This window comes from Natator depressus, chromosome 15, assembly GCF_965152275.1.
Source record: "Natator depressus isolate rNatDep1 chromosome 15, rNatDep2.hap1, whole genome shotgun sequence".
NCBI classification, from domain to species: Eukaryota; Metazoa; Chordata; order Testudines; family Cheloniidae; genus Natator; species Natator depressus.
The window spans coordinates 27,366,322-27,389,995 of record NC_134248.1 but is presented as its reverse complement, the minus strand read 5'-3'; the positions used below and the strand labels follow the sequence as shown (position 1 = coordinate 27,389,995).

General features: G+C 43.2%; 2 protein-coding genes across 4 annotated transcripts in view; one reads left to right on the top strand and one right to left on the bottom strand.

Annotated features, from left to right (window-relative positions):
* Nucleotides 1-752, bottom strand: part of ACAD10 (acyl-CoA dehydrogenase family member 10) — a 30,190-nt gene extending 29,438 nt beyond the window's left edge. The window contains exon 1 of one of the 3 annotated variants that reach the window (XM_074973059.1): nt 630-752. The gene's annotated coding sequence lies outside the window, so the exon portion shown is untranslated. Of the gene's footprint in view, nt 1-606 lie in introns of all 3 variants that reach the window. The other 2 variants (XM_074973060.1, XM_074973058.1) reach the window with 2 other exon arrangements.
* Nucleotides 746-21,850, top strand: BRAP (BRCA1 associated protein). Its single transcript, XM_074973062.1, has 12 exons — nt 746-947; nt 2,149-2,310; nt 3,160-3,364; nt 4,279-4,468; nt 6,113-6,226; nt 7,139-7,287; nt 11,435-11,510; nt 12,097-12,235; nt 12,749-12,858; nt 14,267-14,356; nt 16,339-16,442; nt 18,423-21,850. The coding sequence occupies exons 1-12, from the start codon at nt 866-868 to the stop codon at nt 18,781-18,783; spliced, it is 1,782 nt and encodes a 593-aa protein (XP_074829163.1). The 5' UTR covers nt 746-865; the 3' UTR covers nt 18,784-21,850.
* The last annotated feature ends 1,824 nt before the right edge of the window (nt 21,851-23,674 follow it).

The window sequence follows — 23,674 nt, the reverse complement described above, 5'->3', positions numbered from 1 at the left end:
CTTTGTATAACACCACTTACACTTTGGACTGAGTTCAAGCGTAGTATCAATTTTATTAGTATCACAGTTTTATTACGCACTGTTCTAAGGTGCCCATCACAATACTATTTGAGCATGTGTAACATACAGGCTCCAGGTAGGTGATCATGTTTCCCTCCAGCTGCTGGTCCATGGGAAAGATAAGGGAGACAGTGTGCAGGAATCTCACCCAAGCAGGTGGCCCCGTGTCAACGTGATACAGCAACTTCGCACGGCAGCTGACACAATTACACAATTTCCCCTGTGCTGTGCCACCCCAGAGCCCACAAACCCTTGTTCATGCTGCTCAATTCTACCCTCACCACACCTGAGCCCGGGGAGGAAATTTACCTTGGGCACCGTCCCTAAGCACGGCCCCACTCCATTCCCCCAAGGCCCTTCCCCACCTTGCACCCAGCCTCCCCCGACAAAGCCCAGCCGTGTCCCCCCAAGGCCCACCCCCCTGTGCCCCCAGCCTCCCCCCAAGGCCCACCCCCCTGTGCCCCCCACAAAGCCCAGCCGTGTCCCCCCAAGGCCCACCCCTCTGTGCCCCCAGCCTCCCCCCCTAGGCCCCAGGGGAGTTAGTACCACAACGGCTGGTGACCTCTGACCTTCAGCGAAACGAGGCTGCGGCCCCAGCGGGGGGAGCCCTCTCCTAGCAACAACACCCGCCGGTATAGGGAATTGAATCTCACGTGACCAGGGCCCCCGCGCAGCGCCTGCGTGACCCCGGCGGGTCAGAGGGCAAAGGTCTCGGGGCGGAAGCGAGCGGCTCACAATCCCCGGCGTTGGGCTGGGGCCGGCCCGTTCCCGCTCGGGCCCCGCCGGCCCGGGATCCCCGGCCCCTATGAGCGTGTCACTCGTTGTGATCCGACTGGAGCTGGCCGAGCAGTCCCCGCTGCCCGCCGGCTTCCCCTACAGCGCGGCCGGTGAGCCCCGGGGAGGGGGTGCCGGGGCGGCGGGGGAGAGAAGAGGAGCGCGGGGCGCTGAGTCGGGCGTGGCGGAGTCTACCTCCGCTGGGGCTGGCGAGTCGCTCCTCCCCCCCGACGGTCTGATCTAAGGGGGTTGGCGGGAAGGTGACCCCCCGATGGAGCTGGGGGCGCAGGGTATCCTCTTCCCCCACCCCACCCCGTGCAAGGGTAGGGGGCCGGTGGGGGAGGGGGAGCAAGGTGTCTCCCCCCCCCGAGCAGGGGCTGGGGGCTAGTGTCTATGTGTGGGAGGGGAGCAGAGTTTTCTGTTCCTCGTTCTGTGCAGTGGAAGGGGACTGATGGGAGGGGGATCAGGGTGTCTGTCTCCTTCTGTGGGGTGAGGGTGCTGGGGAAAAGGGTGCCTGTCCGCAGATCTCTGAAGGGGGTTGGGGTGTGAAAGCAGGTGCCCCCCTGCCCTTTGAAGGAGAAGGGTTAACATGTTTTGGGGGTTTTTTTTAAGCCTTCACTTTGTTTTGCAGTTTCTAAAAGAAAACAACCTTGCTCCGGGCAAACTAAAACTTGTGGCAGCAGCAAATGGCGGGGGGGGGGGTGTCCCCTCATCAGTGGCTCTGAGACTAAACGCTTAGTACGGTTATTAAAAGTGTTTTCCAAAGTGCATTGGGGTATAGGTAGATAAATGCAGTCAAATTTGACAGGAGTGGCTAAAAAGGGACCACTCTCCTGTATAAAGGATAATAAATCAAGACTCCCTTTGTTACCAGATAAAGACCCTATGAAATCTGACCTGGCGATAGCTGCCACTGATATATATGCAGTGATGGTGCTCGTATGACTCCTCAGAGTTGGTTAAGTGCACTGATTGGAGGGGTGATTAACTTGCCCTAATATCTAACTACATTTTGCCCTTTTTTAGCTTCACATCTGTTTAATATAAAAAATAGAGAGAAATTATTTTAAAGAGTGACAGACCACACTTTTGTTGTAGAGGAAATAAAATATATTCTCGGAACGGTGCTCTTCAGATTCAAGTTTTTGCTGGCCAGAAGAAGGAATAAAAGCAGTTTCAAGAATTAATGTAATAAGCTAGTAATGGCCTAATTGCTGTTGTTACACAGGTCTGTTCTGCCCTTGCTTGAGTAGAGTTGTTTGTTTCTGCTTCTGGGTAGCTATTGCAATGACATTAATCATTGTTTCTACTTAGCCACTGAAATGTCTGATGAGGAAATCAAAGAAAAATCACTAGCTTCAGCCAGAGCCTGTCTAGAGGAAAAGGCCCCTATGGAAAAAGCAGCAATTATTCACCAGCATATTGGTCGCAGAGAGATGACAGATATGATCATAGAGACCATAAAGTCCAATCCAGGTACCCATTCCAAAAGTTTGAAAAGGGAGGTTTTGGTCCTGTTAATTTCTCTGGTACATTTGTATGGCTATGCTACAATTTGTTGCATAAATTGTCTCTCTTAGAAGTATTTAAAATTGGGCTGATTTTCCAAAGTGCTGGGTATGCAGGAGTGGCCATCGACCAAAATCTATTGTGTTACAAACGTAAGGGCAAGAAAATGCCAGCTTTTTTTTTAAGAATTTTTTTTGGGAGCGGGTAGGCGAATCTATTTCGCCTGGCAAAGCACTACCCAGCAGGGACAGCCACTTGCCAGTAAACACAAAGCGTACGCTCGTTTATGTGCGTGCCCATCAGAGTACCCTATCCTCGTGATTAGCAGGCAGATTTCAAAACTCTCTCAATTGTTTAATGTAAAATTCTATAGCTTCTGGAAAACTAACTTCAGAATGGAGAAAAAAATTCAAAACTAGGTGATATTAAATTCTGTAGTCAAACAAACCCCAAGGAAAATTGTCCTGACGACATTGTTTGCTTTCATATTTAATTCAATAAAATCTGTTTAACTGTAGAAAAGTAGGTGTGCTGCAGAACTTAGTATGGCACCTTTCAGAGCTTGTCTAGCTGGCTTCACAGCGCCCCCGGGCCTTGCCAATAGCTCTCTAATGCTGATGATTAAAGATGCTTAGTAGCTATGTTGATGTTTATTGTATGTCCAGACCCCATAGTTTAGAAGTGTCTGTAATTCTGTTTTGAAAGGGAATTATTTGACTTAATAGCTGGCTCTGTTGTACATTAAGATGACAATTAAAGTGCAATTGACGTTTCTGATGTGTGGCGTGTAATCTGAAAGCTTTTGATTTGTAAAAGATGAGACAAAAGCTGCAATGGAAGGAAGAAAATCTTCAGAGGCTTCATCTGTTGACGATAAAAGTAAACGTGATGGTCAAACTAAAGAATGTGTTGAGGCTGCTCCAGACTCGCCATCTAAGCAACTTCCTGACCAGATTTCCTTCTTCAGTGGGAATCCATCAGTTGAAATAGTTCATGGCATTATGCACCTGTACAAAACAAAGTAAGAACATGGTTAACTAATTATAGATTTAGTGGGAACAGTGCCATAGAATTATACTGCCATCCAGAAGAGTGAGTCAGTAACCACTGGCGCTGCTGCTCCTTGGGCTGGCAGAGCAGTGACACACTGGCAGTGTGATATATTGGCACCCAGAAAGGGTTACAGTGCCATCTGAATTGTATAGCTGCATTAATGGCAGAACCTGAAGCAGGTCCAGGCCTTCCAGCCATGGGTAAAGTCACTTTTGAGTGCATGCTTGTGCCAGGGTTAGAAGCAATGAGATAAGTAAAAATAGTGGCTGCAGACAGACTGGTTTTGAGAGGACCCTGTTGAAGGATATCCCTGCATTCAAATTCCTACAGCAGAAATAGGGAGAGAACCTGCACTTTCAAAATGTGTTGATTTTTTTTTTTATTATTTTTATGGTAGCGCAATTCTATACATTGGGGAGCTGAATGAGAATGTCAGTCTCCGATATTCATCGTGAAAGTTACCAGGACACAATGACATGTTGTATGCATACTCCATTTTTAGTGATAACGGTGGCTCACTTGTTCTAGGAATATTTTGAGCATTTGTGGTTTGCAAGTTCCAACTACTTTTCTAGAACTACAGATGTCACTTTGAAGGGGATGATCTGTCTCTTCCAGTGCTGCACATATCTTCAGCAAATGGTTCATGACAAAATTTGTATGGGCATTTTTAGATTTACCACCACAACCTTTTGTTAAATCTTAAATGCTTGCAAATAGGTAAAGAGCTTTGAGGTTGGTGTTTAAAATAATGTTAATAGCTAACCATTTGAATTATGAAGCATCAAGTTTTCTTTTGTCTTCTATGTAAAATGGCATTGTCTTATAATAGGATGTCTAATTTGACCTCAGTTTAAGACCATCTAATTATTGTCTTATTAGTAAGATGACCTCCTTAAAAGAAGATGTAAGGCGCAGCGCCATGCTATGTATTCTCACAGTCCCTGCTACAATGACCAGTCATGACCTTATGAAGTTTGTGGCCTCATTCTGTGAAGTAATTGAACATATGAAAATCATCAGAGATTCCACTCCAAACCAGTATATGGTGCTGATAAAGTTTAGTACACAGGTAAAACCTAAGATATTAGACTCCTTTGCCATAGGTATGGTTTTAGAAATGGCTTGCATACTGCTTTATAGATACTATTTGAAGGTGGTATCCAACCTCAGTGGTCTGCTGTGTTATCTGAGATCACACACCTTATCCTCTTGCTGTGTAAAGCGAAATGTCTTTCTCAATCTTTCCTTAAAGCAACACTGAGCCTGGTAGGCCTGGAATTAGGCCTGCATCTCGAATGGCTGCTATGAAAGCAAGTGCCTCTCTATCCTACTTCGTACTTTCTCACAGCAGACAGCGTGTTGAAATCTAGAATATCCTGCTCTCTGGTGCTTCAGAAATGGCTGTACTTGTAGTAAATAGACAAGGATGGAAGAAAAGTACAACATGCCTATAAACATACTCTGATATCTTCATGAGCGCATAGTGCAGAGCAGAAAGAGCTTGATCAGTGTGGCGGCATTAGTTTGAATAGAAATTAAGGATTGAGAAGACCTATTGCCTATTTAGTCCACTGTTCTGAGGAGAGTGGGGCATTTGTCAAGATCAGCAGGACAACTAAACATACTTTGTGTAAATAAGCTTCCTTTCTCTCAAACTTGGGTGAGGTGGACTAGATGACTGAATGCTGTAGTTCTCATCGATGGGGTTCTCACAAGGCTAAAATTCCTATATGTGTTGTGTACATGTTGTATATGCACCCAGAACTGCAGAGAAACTCACTCGATATCAACTTGCTTTGTTTGCACTAGACATTTTCCAAGCAATCTTGCACTAATTCAGCAGAACTGTCTAGAGTCAATTGACTTGGCAACTTCTCATTTGTCTATCAAAAATTGCTGATTTCTGCTCCAGTAGGACCTCAAAGGCAATTGCTGCATGCAGCAAAAGGCCATTTGAATTACACTACATCATTATTTGTTTTGTGGAGCTCTATGGCTTTTATATATGAAGCAACTTGAAACAATGACATGGAGAGACTGGAATCACTTCATATTTTACCATTAAAGCACTGGGGGGGCAAGGAAGAGCTAATGCCCTGAAATCTAGCTCGCTTCACTTGATGGTAGGATCCTTACTGGAATATCCGAGCATGTTAAAATGTTGCACTGAGTGTGAGGCTTCCTAATCGTTCTGAGGCAGGTAAAGTTTTGGGCCTGATGTCTGTGAGTGCCTCTTTCTAAGTCGTCCTCTGTTATTGGTGGCTCAACAAATATCTGAGCTGCTCATAAGTTAAATGGATTCTCTCCTGCAGTTAAATTCTATGCCATCCTTTTCACCTCCATGAATGTGAATGTTTTTGAATAGGGCCCTCTGCAGCAATCCTTTTACTCCAAGTTTTTGCAGAGAGACAATATTTGCTTTCCACCCATGCTGAAATTGCTGACTTGGAAAAAACTGATGCTAAAGAGAGATTGGCTATCGCTGTTGAATATTAAGATCATAATAGCTGATCTCACTGTGCACTTCAGTTCTTCCTGCAATTCAAGTAGAAAACTATTCTGCTGAAACCAGTGTGGAAATGAAGGGATCCTGACTAGCAGGAGAGCTCAAGAGATTAACCTATGAAATGGCTTTCTTTTTGGTAATATCCTAGTACTTGGAAAAGTCTCATTTGCCTTACTTGTCAACTGGCTTCCTTTGGTTTGTGCATAGGCTGATGCTGACAGCTTTTACATGGCATGCAATGGTCGACAGTTCAACTCCATAGAAGAAGATGTGTGCCAGCTGGTGTATGTGGAGAGGGCTGAAGTCTTCAAATCGGAAGATGTAAGTGTTTGTTTTTTTTTTTCCTTTTGCTGATATTTTACAAGTGGTTTAATAGGATTATCTGGGAGTGGGCAGGGCAGGCCTGTTGTGGGGCTGGAGGATACTTAACTGCAGCAACCCCAATTCTGCCTTTGATTGTTGCAGTACTTCCATAGGGGAGAATGACTTATTCTCTGACCTGATGGGGCTTAGCCCTAATAAGTGATCACTGAAAATTCTCCAGGTCCAAATTTCTCACTCTTGTAGTAGATCTTAGCGATTCCCGAAATCTGAATTGGGCATGGTGCAGATACATTTACCATATCATGTCTGTGTTTTTGAGAGACAGTTGTATGTTCTGAATCAGTAATGTTGGGGCTAGAATAGCTAAGCAAAGCATTTCCCCCAAAAAAATGGATTATTTTCCTTTCAGATTTATCAGCTGGTATCTTAACACACAGTAATTCTTCACCCTTATCCTTGCAACACCTCTGTGTCGTGGAATAAGTTTTAATGTGATCCCTATGGGGAAGCTAAAGCAGAGCAATTAAGTGACTTGAGCAGGGTCACAGAGACTGTACCAGAGCTGGGAATAGAACCCATGAGGCCTGGCTCCTAGTCATGTCTCTGACATAGCTCGTCTCAGATGTTTAGGAAAAATCACTGAAATGTTTTGCCATGCATACAGTTGAGTATTAGTTGTGCACTGTCAATGGTTAGACCAATAATCAAAATAGCTAACGAGGTTAGCCACTGTTGTGGTTGAATTTTCTGTCTGCATTTAAACTTACTGGAACATTAAACAATCCATTTACTCCCTAGCCCCCACAGTTACGAAGCAATAGGGTAAGAAGTTGTGTAGCTAAACGTATGTGACTTACCTATAGCATATGGTGTGAGCAGCAATAAGCTTGTGCTCCTCTTCCTGTGAAGGGAGCCAGCCTTCCTGTAATGGATCTGACGGAGCTGCCGAAGTGCACGGTGTGTTTGGAAAGAATGGATGAGTCTGTGAACGGGATCCTTACCACGGTGTGTAACCACAGCTTTCATAGCCAGTGTCTGCAGCGCTGGGAAGACACCACGTAAGTGGCTTTTTATTCCCCTGATTCAAAGCAGTGTGTTTAAGGTGTGGTGAAGCTTTTCCTTGTCTACATTGACCGGACCAGCTCTGTGTGTCTACTGCAGGGATGGGAGCTGCTCCAAGCCCTAGTGATCTTTGCCTTCCCTGTCAGGAGGCACAGAAGATAAATCTCCTAGACAAGGATAGTTGGATAAAGCTCCCTCTGGCTCTTCATGGCCATGAGCTATTTGCAGAGCAACACGAAGAATTTTAAAATGCTGTCGGATAGAGATGTCAGTTTTCACTGTTTCCAACACAGAGACCCCATCGTCTGTCCAGTCTTGCACAGCTCAGCTTCTCCTTATCTACATTTAGTCAGTGTCCTCTCCAGTGGCTGTGTGGGAAGGGTAGTGCAATAGGTGTTTGTCTTAGATGTTTCCAAAGCTACACAAAGTCTCTGCTCTGATGCATTTTCAGTCTAACTTCGACATTACAATAACGACAAAGAATTGGGCCTGATAGCTAGAGTAGACTGTGTCCAAGGAGAGATCTTAGCTGTAATGCTAAGCAAAGCAGAAGGGAAGGGATCAAAAGCCAACAAGGTTACTTGGCAAATGGGAAACAGGAGGCTGCTTCAGTCAGAGCGCAGCAGGAAAAAATGTGGCCTAGACTGAGACCAAGGGGATATGGGCTCATGTTTCTAGCCAGGGAGCACAGGATCAAGCTTCAAATTCAGACTGATCCCTTGCATGCAGCACTGCTAGCTGCCATCACCATTTCAACTCCTCCTGGGTTTTTCCAGAGGCATTGTATTTTAACTAAAGTTGTACCCAGCTGCCTGTACCTGACCCCCTTACTCAAAAGTTTTTAGAAACAAAAAGGGGGGGCGGGGGAGTAAGACCTATGTATAGAAGCACAAAATCCTGGTCTGAATCTTGACCTCTCCCTTGCTTCTCAATCCAGTGGAGGCTGAGTGTGCTGAAGCTGTGATATGCCTAGGCAGTAATCTGGAGGGAGTCAGCCTTGTATTGCTTTACAGTGACCTCTGCTGGAGTAGCATTAGCTAGGCTTTGCAAAGAATCTTGCAACAGAAACTACATGGAAAGTGCAATATAAATTTCCACTAAAGAGTGAAGTAGTGTGTAACTGCCATTTAACGTTACAAATGTGTTGCTGAAGCATTCAAGAGATCTTATCCTTAAAACTTGTGAATTCTTGCCTTTAATTACTTAACTTTAATCCTTTAGAGTATTTTTGCTCTTACTAGTTCTACGCATTCCATTTAGATAGTGCAGTCAGATTTGAACATGTCTGAGTCCTTCATAGAATCTCCCAATGAGAACAAAGTCCTTTTATCTATCATACATATTTTGCATTCCTCTTGATAATTTAGTTGCCATTTGTTGCAGTAACTTAGATTGCCTGATATGTTACAGAATACTAAATACCAGAACCGACCTCAATTCTTTATTGCTTTCCTGTCTATAGTGGCGTCGTTCCTTTATTGTTACAGTTAACATTTCACTGTATACCCTCTTTTGCATGCCATGTTTCAGCAGAGCTAATTGCTCTTGTCCCAAAGTAAACTTCTCACAAAATGTCAGCAGGATTGAATTAATAACTTGTCCATAAAAATAGCTTGGTGCCTCATAAATCAAAAACAGTTTAAATTTAAAGAAATTAGATTTTGCCAGTGACTGACTAATCCAGATCCCTCCTGGCTCATTTTTAACCAAAAACTGGCACAATATCAAAGCTTAAAACGTGTATTGCACAAGGCTACATCTCCTCGCTAAAATTAAATCTCTTGCATGACAATTTTTTTCTGATTATGTTGTTTTGCTAGACTAGAATATCTTCAGTAGTGCAGATTTGCAGCATCCTCCCATGAGAATGTGTAACGCTCCACAGGATCCTGTTGCAGATAGTAAGGAAATCTGGGTTCTGTCTTCTCAAACTGAGAACATCTAAGTAACAAGGAAGTGGCTGTAGAGAGAAGGGTGGCTTTTTCTTTCCTTTGAATGAAAACTCTACATCTAACTACCCAGATGATTCTGACACAGCCCACCAACCAGGAGTTTGCTCCTCAGTGACTATCTGCACAGCTCTTACTTCTCACAAGAGCCAAATACGTGACACAGACCCAAACCAAGGTGCATTAAGAATGAAACAGGAAATGTGAGATGGATAATGATCAAGGGGGCTAACCCCACTCATGGTGAGCAAAGGGGCTAGTCTTGTTTTTTCTGGTTTCAGAGTAGCAGCCATGTTAGTCTGTATCCGCAAAAAGAAAAGGAGTACTTATGGCACCTTAGAGACTAACAAATTTATTTGAGCATAAGCTTTCATGAGCTACAGCTCACTTCATCGGATGCATTCAGTGGAAAATACAGTGGGGAGATTTATATACACAGAGAACATGAAACAATGGGTGTTACCATCCAGACCACACCACACAATCCATTGTCGACAGCCAAGCTCTACGATACAACCGCATTTGCTCCAACCCCTCAGACAAATGCCTACAAGATCTCTATCAAGCATTCTTACAACTACAATACCCACCTGCTGAAGTGAAGAAACAGATTGACAGAGCCAGAAGAGTACCCAGAAGTCACCTACTACAGGACAAGCCCAACAAAGAAAATAACAGAACGCCACTAGCCGTCACCTTCAGCCCCCAACTAAAACCTCTCCAACGCATCATCAAGGATCTACAACCTATCCTGAAGGACGACCCATCATTCTCACAGATCTTGCGAGACAGGCCAGTCCTTGCCTACAGACAGCCCCCCAACCTGAAGCAAATACTCACCTGCAACCGCACACCACACAACAGAACCACTAACCCAGGAACCTATCCTTGCAACAAAGCCCGTTGCCAACTGTGTCCACATATCTATTCAGGGGACACCATCACAGGGCCTAATCACATCAGCCACACTATCAGAGGCTCGTTCACCTGCACATCTACCAATGTGATATATGCCATCATGTGCCAGCAATGCCCCTCTGCCATGTACATTGGTCAAACTGGACAGTCTCTACGTAAAAGAACAAATGGACACAAATCAGACGTCAAGAATTATAACATTCAAAAACCAGTCGGAGAACACTTCAATCTCTTTGGTCACTTGATTACAGACCTAAAAGTTGCAATTCTTCAACAAAAAAACTTCAAAAACAGACTCCAGCGAGAGACTGCTGAATTGGAATTAATTTGCAAACTGGATACAATTAACTTAGGCTTGAATAAAGACTGGGAGTGGATGTGTCATTACACATAGTAAAACTATTTCCCCCTGTTTATTTCCCCCCCCCACCCCCCACTGTTCTTGTAAACTGCTGGAAACGGCCCACCTTGATTATCACTACAAAAGGTTTTTTCTTCCTCTTCTCCTCCCCCCACTCTCCTGCTGGTAATAGCTCACCTTAAGTGATCACTCTCGTTACAGTGTGTATGGGAACACCCATTGTTTCATGTTCTCTTGTGTATATAAATCTCCCCGCTGTATTTTCCACTGAATTCATCTGATGAAGTGAGCTGTAGCTCATGAAAGCTTATGCTCAAATAAATTTGTTAGTCTCTAAGGTGCCACAAGTCCTCCTTTTCTTCTTGTTTTTCCAGCTCTCTTCTTCTAAGATCAAAATCATCATGGTGGTCAATTGAAGGAAGTAATAATTGAGGCTGTCCAAAATAATCAGATTGTTCGCTATACAGAAGAGTTTTACTGGGTCCTTTTTCTTTTAATGTTGAGGACAAGTAATGTTTCATGACATCAGTTGACTTGCATTGCATTCTCCATGGAAAAGACTGGGTGCATTGGCAGTCTTGTCTCCCGGCTTTATCCCAGCTGTTCAACTCCTGGATCACAGTTAAAACTAAGATTATTGCAAGATACTTCATCTGGTTTAAGAAATGGCGTTCATCAGTTTTACAGGAATAAATAGTGAGAGAACAGCTGGTTTGTGTAGGAGGAAGGCAAATTTTGGATTAAACTAGTGAGGAAAAAAGCTGAAAGACGGGCTGTGGTGGGGAGTGTCCCACAAAACCCTAGGATGTAACATCTGCCTTAAGCTTCCTGGATATGGTCAGTTTCTCCCCATCTCAGCACTAACCATCGGGTTCCATGTATCTAACTATATCTGCTTGATTGTTATGGTTATAGGTGTCCTGTCTGCAGGTACTGCCAAACACCTGAGCCAGTGGAAGAGAATAAATGCTTTGAGTGTGGAGTTCAAGAAGTAAGTAGGTAGGGTGGGAGATGAGTGAGATTTATTAGTTTTGATCCCACTGGTGCTTTTTGTTGTTTTAGTTTCCTAAACCCCTAATGCCCGGGGCTGCTGTTGACCCATCTTTCTTCTGGCTAGATTAGTGCACCCATTTTCCATTGGGGTCAGCCCACTGGGAGGGGATACTGTCCCGCAGAAAAGATGTCCTGCTGTGTGAAAAACCTTCCCAGGACCTTTGAGAAGCGTAGCAGATGTTCAGAGCTTGCTTTCAGGGTTCTTTTGGGATGCCTTACTTTGGGAAAGTCACTCTTTGGGCTGCCCTTGCATCTGGTGCACTGAGACTTCTTTCAGTAGACTTATACTGTACTTCTGCGGTCTTGCCTTTAATCTTCACGGTGTTTCACAACAAGCAAACCCTGTGGCCTTGCCTAGGAAGGTGACTGGAAATACAAGCAGCCATGCATGCTGTCAGTGGAGGATGCTAGCAATTGTCCTTGCTGGATGCTTTCTCAAACCTCTAAAACCACACAAGCACCTTTTTCACATTAACAAATTTTACTCTTATACATGTGCAAAATCTCTCTCCTTCTGTTGACAGAACCTTTGGATTTGTTTGATATGTGGGCACATTGGATGCGGTCGTTACGTGAGCCGGCACGCTTACAAACACTTTGAGGAGACTCAGCACACTTATGCAATGCAGTTAACCAATCACAGAGTTTGGGACTATGCTGGAGGTAAACCTCTCCTTTCTGCTCTTAACGGTAACCTTGCTTGCTTGGACATAGTTCTCAGAATCTTTCTGCAGTGGCATTTTTAACACCGTCCTAGTAATAAAGTTAACATGAAGATTTGAAGGGAGTTTTTGCAGTTTTAATGTTCCATCTTCTGGGACCATCTGTTTTCTCTAGTAAAGCCATTCCAGATGCTTCAGTGAGAGGCCATAAACCCATAATGCCACGAGGCAGCCCTGTAGCATTGGTGGAATGGAGAGGCCTGTCTCCTGATCAAGTTGTCCTGAAGCATGACTGAGCTTTTGTAACTATCTTAGCTAGTGTCAATGCAGATTCTATTAAACGTGGAATACATTAAGTAATTACTAACCTCTTTGCCTCAGTATTACTCTGTGGCATCAAGCTGCATGATTAACTGTGCTGTGTAAAGTATTTCCGAGCGTTCCAGTCAAGTTATAACACCTGGGTTTTCTCAAATTGAAACTACCCTTGGTTTGGTTGCTTTTCTCTCTTTAGATAATTATGTCCATCGACTGGTTGCAAGTAAAACTGATGGGAAGATAGTTCAGTATGAGTGTGAGGGGGATTTGTGTCAGGACGAAAAAATCGATTCCTTACAGTTAGAGGTAAATATTTAGCTTTCTTCAGATATGACTTTGTGCTGCTATATGTAAACGTGCATCAACTCTAAATGTGACTAAAAATGGCATATGGTTTACTGCTTTTTACTCCTTTTGGCTCTGCAGAGCCAACAGCCAAGAATTAGCTGGATTCTGTTCCTTTCTGTGCATCATCAACCGAAAGGTCTTAAAGTTCAGTCAGTTACACCTGTGCAAACTCAGTGGAGTTGCAGAGGTGTTACTGATGGCCCATTCTTGCCAGTGGAACCTTCCTTACTGGTGATGATACAAGAGAAGGGAAGACTCCTGGTTTGACTTCAGGAACCCAGGGTGAGTTTGTGGGCAGATAGAAGTAAGCTAAGCATGCTTGATCTAGAATCTAAGTTCTAGGACCCCAGGGTGGCATTATTTTCAGTGCGAAACCTTACTTGATGGCTAAATCACTATAACCTTATTTTTTCTGAGAACTTGAATTCTGCCATCTTAATTGGCCTTGGGTTCAAATTCAGCATACAAACCATCAACAGAACTTAACGTAGGATTTTTAAATGAACACTTTGCTGGTAGAGCAAACTAGATCAAACATTTGTAGAAAGAATTTACTTGACTAGCTATTTGGAGTGTCTACTGAAAATGTTTAAGGGCTTTGTCTTCCTGCTTAAACCTGCATTGAAGTCCTAATCTGGTGTGTGTTAGTGTGCAGCTAAACAAATTATCATATTTTCCCAAATCCTCATTATAAATTTACTAGAAGATCAAACGGGAAAAGATGGGATGTAAAGCAATAAGTCCTTGTTTTAAACACAAAAATAGCATTGGTAACGAGCATTCCTGGTCAGAAGAAAGCACAAAATACTGAGGATAGTTATCCACAGCTGAAGATCCATTCTTTTTCCCAAGGTGCAGATCACATGAGATATGCACCTAATCCCTCTTCTTAAGGATTTTAGAAGCCTGTTCAGTTGTAGAGTAAAATCACCTGAAAATGGAAAACAACTGACTGACTCAGAGATCCTTCAGTAGCTCAAATGCAGATAGCAGGTGTGACTGGTAACTTCATGTTCTCGTTGAAGGTAAAAGCTGAAGGGGACTTACCCCTTTTTCTAGGGTGCTTGTATTGTCCTTTCCCCTCATTATAAATCACTTACTATTGTGACGCTAGCAATGGCCCATTTAAAACTCACAGGGGGAACCCCAAGAGCATGCAGTAAAGATTTTGCAATTAATTTGATTTTTTTTTCTATTGTCTGTGCACTGCATCTGCAGTTTGTCCCCTTCTGTGAAAAGTTTAGAGCGTTGCTTCTGCACAGTGTAATCGTATTAGATTTCTGAAGCCCTTTGGGTTTACTGGCATCTGCGAAACGGTGGTAACCTGCCCTAATTATTTATCTTTGCATCTCTTGTATGGTTGTAGTACTCATATTTGCTTACAAGCCAGCTGGAATCTCAGCGCATCTACTGGGAAAACAAGATTGTCCGAATAGAAAAGGATACAGCTGAAGAAGTAAGCTTTTTTTTCCTTCCCTAGTCTCGTTAATTGAACACTTGGCCTGATTCTCAATGTGCTGAACACCCCTACATCCCATTGGCTGTAATGGGAGTTGTGGTTGCTCAGCACTTCTGAAAATCCGGCCATTACTGAGCAGTTTTAGTGTCAGGGAATTACGCTGCCATATGAAGGAGAGCTCCTTTTCTTCTTTAGAGAGGAATTAGCACCGAGATCCCTCCCCTGTCTTGTGCACCGACTCAGAAAACTGCTGATGAGCTGTGCAGAAGGAGGCAAATCATCACCCAGATTGAAGCCTGACTTAAATTTGGTGGTTTTGAAATCTATGGAACTAGTGGAAATGTTAGGAAGCTCTGAAATGAAAATCTTGGAAATGTCACTGTATGCTACACTAGCCCTCCCTAGTCTTTTGTGACATTAACCTGCTCCACTGAAGCAAGCCGAAATAATCTCTGCTCCGCACATCCCCAGAAAGATGTGTGTGTTTAAAGTTCTATGATTTGTGGAGTGTTCTATGGGCAGGACTGATCCAAAATGTCTTGGGCAGAAAGGTACAGAGAAGCTTTAGTGAAATTGGAGAACATAAAAAATATCCGTAATCTGTGCAGATCCGATTGGTGTTTGTGCTTTGAGTGAGTCAAAGCTCTTGGATAAATCCTCAACTGAACCTTGTCTGCATGCTGTATAAGATTACATAAACTTTGTGGCTTCCAATTAATCATGCACTGTATCTGCAGTTAAGCCACTCCATAAACATATAAAGAATTCATTTAAAATTAGCTATGGGTAGTGGGTCCCGAAAACTTGATTTTCAATAAGAAATGGCTGAAGAACCTTATCTGTGTGTCTGTAAAAGAAAGTTTTATAGTTAAAATCCTCTTTGAAATAGCTGCAAACACAGTAGATTCAACTCCAGTTTTAAACTAAAATAACTAGGACATATATTCTGAAGACTGCTTCTTATTCTAAAGATCCCTGTAATTGTTCATGGAACTCTGTCCTTATAAGGGCCTTTTGAATTAACTGTACAAAATATTCCACTATCCACTGGCAAGTGTGCCTCCCAAAATTAACCAGAAGTTGCATAAACATCAAACTATAAGTCTGGAAAGCATAAAACCTGACCTGCTTTCACAGTGGCTCCATTGAAATCAGTATGTGTGTGGTGGCTTTTAAACTTGTCAAGGGCTGCTGCTTCAAAAAAGCAGTGTCCATTTCAGTCCATGTTGCCAGTATGTGAAAGGTTTTTTTATTAGATATTGAATGACATCTCTCTTTCCCCTCTTTGAGCCATCATTCTATTCACTGGGTTAGGATACAAAGACATTCCTTGTTTGTTTTTTTTCTGTTTTTTCATATGTCATATTTAGTCCACAGATCACGTATTGGAGCATGGCTCTCTTTAAGCGAAGCAATGGTGCCTAGTTGTATGCTACATTGGAACAGGACGCATACCCGGACATACACAACTTTTTTCATTTGCATTATGCATGACTGAGAGAAAATGTCAATAGGTCACTGTCGTATGACAGAGGTCTGCTGCTGCTTAGTAAATACTGAAGTGGAACCAGCATCTGAGTGTGAATTGTTAAACTAACTCTCTCTCTCAATTTAAACTTCAGAAAAAGAGGGTGGCAATTTAGGGCTTTGCTGCAGGCTTATTTAGTGTCCACTAAAGTCTTCTCCAACCCATCTTTACAAGCTTAGTTGCACTTCTCAACAAGCAGATTCCATAACAATTATCCTCTTGTCAGTGTTTCTGTTAATTCTTCTTTTTTTGGCAAGCAGCATTTATAGGGATTTCTTTCTTCTTTTTTTTTAAGGGGGGGGATTTTTTTCTGCTGCTTTCAATCTTTTGAACAGTTGCTCACCTGATTCAGTAGTTGGTCAAAGTCTAGAAAATGCTTCAGAAAACATGACTGTCATAATGAAAGTGCACAGGACTTTGCCCTGTTTGAAATGTCTGTTTGTTTTTACAGATTAACAACATGAAGACTAAATTTAAAGAGACCATTGAGAAATGTGATAATTTGGAGCACAGGCTGAACAACTTACTTAAAGAGAAACAATCTGTGGAACGGAAGTATGTTTGTGTCTCTAAAAGTAGATTTTTAACAAGTCACCTAGCTCTGTTTTTTATACACACTACTTTAAGGCTCAAATTGGATCTGACTTTTTAAAACCCTCTTCATCAGGTTCTCAGGACTTCTTGAATATACATATTTAATACCCTCAACTGGTGTGGTAAGGACCCTGACTTTAAAAATCCAATGTCCCACCTCTGTGGGTGTCTTACATATTTAAAATGGCTGTAGCATGGAATGCAGCTTTTGAGCTTCTGCTCTTTCCACATAGTTTGCTTGGTTAGTGTTCATTAAATCTTTCTCCTTCCATGCCCACTCAGAAGTGGAAGCCGGTCAGCTGTGTAGTCAGAAGGAATACAACCTGCAAAGAAAGGAAAGCAGCTGGAAGGAGGCATTCCCCACGAATAAAACAAACTTGGAAGCATCTACATTTAAAGATGCCTAACATAGTGTGTGTCTTTGTAACAATCCCTAGCGCTCTGGTACAGTACCTGTTCTCCATGGTGCTTTACACACTTTCCTGGAAGTTCGGCAAGCGTTATCCCTGGTATACACACTGATTACATTAGGGCACAAAGGTGGTGACTATCCCATGATCATCCAGAAAATCCGTAGTAAAGCTGAAGTCTGCTCCAGCCACTGTACCTTACTGCGAGTGGAACATGTGTTTGTAGGCAAATGGATGACGCAACATTGCCAGTAAACTACAGGCTGGATTGGAAAACCTGTGTGATAAGGGATGACTGTTAACCTGTGAAGGTTCTATTGTCCTTCTACACCATAGCTTGTTGTCCTTGCATCTTGGTGGTACCAGCTGATTCTTCCATCTAGCCAATGTCTAGATCTCAGTGTTAACCCAAAAGAGTATTTTCCTGCCATTGAGAAATCAAAGGCAAGGAATCCTGACTCACTAATCCTCCTGCTGCTTTACTATTCAATATTGTCATTAATCACTTAGATAATGGCATGGAGAGTATGCTTATAAAATTTGCAGATGACCTCAAGCTGGGAGGGGTTGCAAGCACTTCGAGAGACAGGATTAGAATTCAAAATGATCTTGATAAATTGGAGAATTGGTCTGAAATCAACAAGATGAAATTCAATTAAAAACAAGTGCAAAGTGCTTCACTTAAGAAGGAAGACTCAAATCCACAACTACAAAATGGGGAATAACTGGCTAGGTGGTAGCACTGCTGAAAAGGATGTGGGGGTTATAGTGGATCACAGATGGAGTGAGAGGCAATAATGTGATGCAGCTGCGAAAAAGACTAATATCATTCTGGAGTGTATTAACAAGAGTGCCATATGTAAGACATGGGAGGCAATTGCCCTGTTCCACTCAGTACTGATGAGGGACCCTCAGCTGGCACTGTGTCCAGTTTTGGGCACCACACTTTAGGAAAGGTGTGGACAAATGGAAAGCGTCCAGAGGAGAGCAACAAAAATGAGAAAAGGTTTAGAAAGCCCGACCTGTGAGGAAAGGTTAAACAAATAGCACGTTTAGTTGTGAGAAAAGACTGAAGGGGGACCTGATTACTGTGTCTTCAGATCTGTTAAGGGCTGTTATAAAGAGGACAGTGATCAATTGTTTTCTGTGTCCACTGAGTGTAGGACAAGAAGTAATGGGCTTTATTTTTAGCAAGAGAGATTTTGGTTAGATAGTAAGAAGAAACTTTCTAACTCTAAGGGTAATTAAGCTCTGGAACAGGCTTCCAAGGGAGGTTGTGGAAACCCCATCACTGGAGGTTTTTAAGAACAGTTTGGACAAACACCTGTCAGGGATAGTTTAGGTTTACTTAGTCTTGCCTCAGCACAGGGGGCTGGACTTGACCTATTGGGGTCTCTTCCAGCCTTACACTTCTGTGATTCTATAAACTTTGTCTGACTTAACCCCCCTGATAGCTTAACTCTTCTGATAATTAGGCCACTGCGGCTGCAATGTCTCATTTGCTTTTTCCTTCTTGTCTGTTGTGTGTAAGGTGCGTTCAGCTGAATAACAAGGTGGTCAAACTCTCCAATGAGCTAAAGGAGGAACAGGAAATGAACAAATGTTTGCGAGCAAATCAGGCCTTGCTGCAGAACAAACTAAAGGAGGAAGAGAAGGTTCTAAAGGAAACTTGTGAGCAGAAGGACCTGCAGATCACAGAGATACAGGAGCAGCTGCGGGATGTCATGTTCTACTTAGAAACACAACAGAAAATCAACCACCTCCCAGCTGAGACCAGGCAGGAAATTCAGGAAGGACAGATCAACATTGCGGTGGCATCTTCTGCAAGCTCGCCAGTGGGGGGCACAGGAAAGCCTCCTTCTAGGAGAGGCCGTAGCAAAAGGGGCAAGTGAGGATTGGGACAAGTGGATCAACCTCGCAGCAACCAGCCCCACTTCTGAATGACCAGGCACAAGTGTCAGGACTCAAGCTGAATGTTACATTCAACACTAAATACCAAGTCCAAATAAGGCTCAGCTAGAAGTTGTTTTCAGAGCTTTTCATAAAGCTGGCTGCCAGCTAATGGGGAATCTACAGTATTTAAAAGCATTTCACTGCATTAGTTAGCTAATGATAGGCAGATTTTAATCACCATTTTGCCTTCCTGTCTTATCTAAGTCCCACTTCATACATTATTTTCTCATTGGAGATTGTGTTCAGTTTTAGCCATGTCTGAACATAAAACAAATCTTCGATCCCCTTAAAAGGACATGACTGGGTAGTTCGGCCCAAAGTTTTAAAGGGTTGTTGTTTTTTTAAAGCCTCTTCCTACTAACCAAGATCAGAAATGCTCATTAAATAAAAACTTTTAATTGAAAACCTGATTCAGTCCCCATCCCACTTAGTGCGTAGAACCTAAACGCTGCAGCATTGTGCTAGTGCAGAATTAGGATAGGAATAGAGGAGTTAGCATGGACAATGACATGGAGTGAAGTGTATAATAATAATAATAAACCATGTTAATGGTGTTGAGAATTAATGCAATACTCATTGCTGTAAGGGAGTCCATCTTAAACACCTTTGAAGGTGGTCTGGTGCAGTGCTAACTGCTTTAAAGTACAAGGGATTATGAAATGAGTATGCTATGGAAATAATTGAACATAATTATTTATATGCAGTGTTGTTGTAACCGTGTTGGTCCCAGGTTATTAGAGAGACAAAGTCGGGGAGGTAATATCTTTTATTGGACCAACTTCTGTTGGGGAGAGACACAAGCTTTTGAGCTTACGCGGAGTTTTCCTCAGGTCTTGGTAAGCTTGAAGGCTTGTCTCGCCAACAGAAGTTAATCCAATGAAAGACATTACCTCACCCACCTTGTCTCCATAATTATTTATAAGCATTCCTACTAATTAAAAGGAACCGTATACACAAAGACTGGTACCTGTTGCAGACTAACATTGTTACACTGTTCTGCTCTCTGAAGCATACTTCTCGGACTAAGATGCATTAGACATTTGCCTTCTGCATATTTAAGTTGTGCCCGTGCGAGGTATCTGCATACTCTCGAGTGCTGTCCGCGGAGTGAGGCGGGAATGATGTGTGTAGTGTGAAAACCAAACGTTCACTTTCCTCTCTCTGAATCCGTCACCTTTCAGATATGGCCCTAATACTCTTGGCTTTCACGCTAGTCACTAGCTTGTTACCATTCCAGGTTGCCACGCGCTTGAGGAACTGCTCATACTCGGTGTGCAGTCTGCACAGCCAGCTGCCGGGATAATGCATGTAACATCTTCACACTGGGTGCATCTGCTGGACCCAGTTCCTGTGGTAGCTGAACACACAAGCCCAGGTCCTGAAAGTTATTTAGGCTGCTGACTTGCACTGATTTCAATGGAAGTTAGGAGCCCAAATAGCTTTCAGGATCTGGAACTCAGGGGCTCCCTTATTTTCCTTTAACACCCCTTTTGCTTTTCCAGTGGAGAGGTAGAGACTGAAGCCACCCATTCCGTTTCCCCTACAGCCATCTGTGGGCATGCAGCCTTCTTGGGGAAACTGTCTGGTTCAAATCTGGCTTTGTCCTAGATCACATGATAAACTGGGTACTTTACAGTGTCTCCCTTAAATGAAGGCCTGAAGGTGTCGGATGACACGTGCTGAGCATTTAAAGGATGCAGACTTACCCTTTCTTACAAATGTGTGGGAGATCTTGTGACTGTGTCCTCTCCATTGGATAAGCTGTTCAACATTCAACTGCAGCGGTTTCCTCAATTTAGGCCGAAACCAATGCACCTGCAGCTGTGACTTACCCAGTTGCTCAGCAGAACCAACAAGTGAAAGTAGCATTAGTTACAGGAGCCAGGCTCACAGGAGCAAGGCTAGAATTGCATTGCATTAAATCTGCTTCTTGCCTTAACCAATTGGCTGGCTTAATTTTAGGAAGGTTACATTTTCTTACATTTAAAATACATGACTTTTGTTCATGCACCGAATGCGTCCAATTCTTTGCTTTGTAGACTTGCCCTCAGCTGCTGAAGCATGACTATACGTGAACTTTTTTTTTAGGGTGTAGATTGTACAACTGGGCTTCTGGCTCCTGTAAAATATTCTAAAGAATTAGAAATGTTCACCATAGTTTGCTCTCCTATAGAAACTCTATTTTATTTAAAATATATTTTTACACCAGCTGGGATACTCTTACCTTTTGCTGAAAGCTTGCTGTGTGTAGAACACTGTATCCTAGAATTCCTTTTCAGAAAATGAGACCTACAATTAAAAGTGTACAGTATTTTTGTTTTGTATCTGATCACACTATTGAGGGGGAAATCTCTAATTAAGGAAGACGGGCTTGTTGGGTGGGGGGGGAAGAGACTAAAACCAGAGCAAAAGGAGAACTGTGAAACAAAATGGGTGTCGGAGTTAAAGCTGTCAAAGAAATAGCGTTAGTAAAGTAAAAGATAAGAAACTCAGCTTAATTCCAGCCTGTCATGAGTATCTGAGAGCTATTCGGGGCCTATGTGAAATGAGTTGATATTACTGGTTAGGTATCTATATCAGACAATCACCTCTCTGCAAGTCTAAGCTGCAAGGCCAGCAGTTGAATTAACACCTCCCGATTGGATATGGGGGCTAAACTACTCTCTGTCCTAACCATGTTTCATCAGGCTGCATGCGTGCTGGCAGGGCAATGAGAGGGGGGAGCTTGCAGGTTACTGTTCCCTTTGTACCTCTGCTGTCGCTAACAAGGCCTTCTGTCCTGAGCTGTTGTTTCTGTCCCCCAGCAGCACCTTTCACAGGCACGGCCTTTTCCAAGTGTTTGCACAGACTGAGATCAGCATTTGTAAAGGGGTAGATTAGAATCCCTCTTATTTACATTTTAACAATTGTGTGAGACAGCCCTTGGTGTCGTTCTTACTAAGACTGACACTTTCCTGTACCATCTGAAACCAAGGATATTAAAAGTGCTGAAACTTGGGTGAATGGTCTCTCTCTGCATTTGTGGGAAATGTAACTGTGTGGGGGTGTCTAGCTAATGTACGAGGAAAAGATCTTTTAAGGCCGCCTAAAGGAGATGAATGAATTTCAGAGGGGAAGAGAATCCCCTAATCAGTTTATTTTCCTCACTAATTTAACCTGGAAGAAGAGTCCAGATTTATCCCATTCAGCTTTCTCTGTCTTTACAAGAATTGTTTGTTGTAGCCAGAGGTGGTGATACTCATTAGGATAATTGTTTGTCACAGTTACTGGCCTAACCGCCCCTTCCTGGCCTCTTATAGTGCTCCACGCTGCCCACCGCACCCCATCATCTCTAGGGTGGAATCATGCAGATTTCCCACACTCAGACTGGGCTCCAGGCTGCAGTCCTCAAGTACTAAGGGTGATTACCTCAACAGGCTTGCAGTTCATTTCCTGCTGGCACCTATGACTGTAGTATCTAGTATCTGCCTCAAAGCTTACCAGCCCCTGGAAACTGCTTCAGACATTTTTGCAAGGCCTGTGTGTCTGGTTCCTCTCAGGGTGTTCTCCCCAGAAACAGCACACTCCTAACTCTCCCTCCAGAGTCCCTTTAGCTGTTGTGTCCCTTTGGCCTCTAGGTATCCTTGCCAAAACACCTGTCACTTTGGGCTGGAGCCTGGCCCTAGGCCTGTCCTGTAATTGCCCCCAAGAGTGTGTTGGAAGGTTACTTATCTATAGCCCATGTGTTGCTTTCCTGCATGTTTTTCCAACAGCCTTCTTGTAAAGCTAGATCAGGACATTCATGTAGGAAAGTGTAATAACCCATCATACAGTAACTTCATCTCACTGAGCAGGTCCCATATAGTATTCATAAACCTATTACACATCATTATTCTTATCTGATCCACATCTGCCACATTTTGTGATAATGCAGAACTACAAACCAGTGGACAGATAATGTTCTTTGCCTTAAAGAATTTAAACACTTCTTCCCTCTAACCCATTTTCTTTAAGATGATCTGAAAAGGCGACATGAACAGGTTTACGCCGTGTGTGTGCTGATGTATAAGGAAGGCCTGAACTGGGCTTATTTTTCTCCCCCCTAGAAATTAAGTCTTAGGTGCTTTTTCAAAGGGTACTTACACTCCTAAGTCATTTAGGTGCCTTCTGGGAAATCTTATCCCTTCTCTACATTGTCTTTCCTAGAAGATGTGGTCAACCACCAGGAGTAGTACATCATAGATATTAAGTACAGAGAGAATGACTGAGAGAGGAAGTACTCTTATTCAGACTGCCCAACCACCTGGGTGGTGGTTGATATCAACCCACTTAAAGGCCTTGTAGATAGAGATCTGTAGCTAAACATTCAACACCTCTCCCCTTTCTATTAAGGGCTAAGACAGCACCCAGGGACATAAACTCTCCCAGAAGAATCGGGAAGATGGGACTGGATAGCCCTGTTCTGGCTGATTTTATTTTTTTTTAACCTTACCAAGAACTCCTAACTTTTCATGCCTCCTGTTTGTATCCTGAAGTAAAACTCCCCCCGCCCCTTTTACAGTTCATCATTATGAGCCCTCCACTGATGATTTGTTGGGCCCCTTATGTGGAGCTAAGTACAGCCCTTGCATGGGGGGCGGTTTAAAGCTGGGTATACAGTTGAGGACAAAAGTTAGCTCGTCAGTTGCACTTGTCCCGTAGCCTTTGTTGTACTAACTTATGTTTCATCCTGAAGCGCTTCATGCATGCTGTTCCTTCAGCATTTTCAGACTTCGTATGCTTTATATGTTAAATGACCACAAGGGCTCAAAATCATTTCCCAAAGACAGAAACCTGAGCAAACCTACCTTC

Bases quoted from the DNA above. Each gene is read 5' to 3' on its own strand.
- BRAP (XM_074973062.1), top strand. From the start codon at position 866: ATGAGCGTGTCACTCGTTGTGATCCGACTGGAGCTGGCCGAGCAGTCC. The intron at 6,227-7,138 runs GTAAGTGTTTGT...CTTCCTGTGAAG, and splicing joins AAGTCTTCAAATCGGAAGAT to GGAGCCAGCCTTCCTGTAAT. The intron at 14,357-16,338 runs GTAAGCTTTTTT...TTGTTTTTACAG, and splicing joins AAAAGGATACAGCTGAAGAA to ATTAACAACATGAAGACTAA.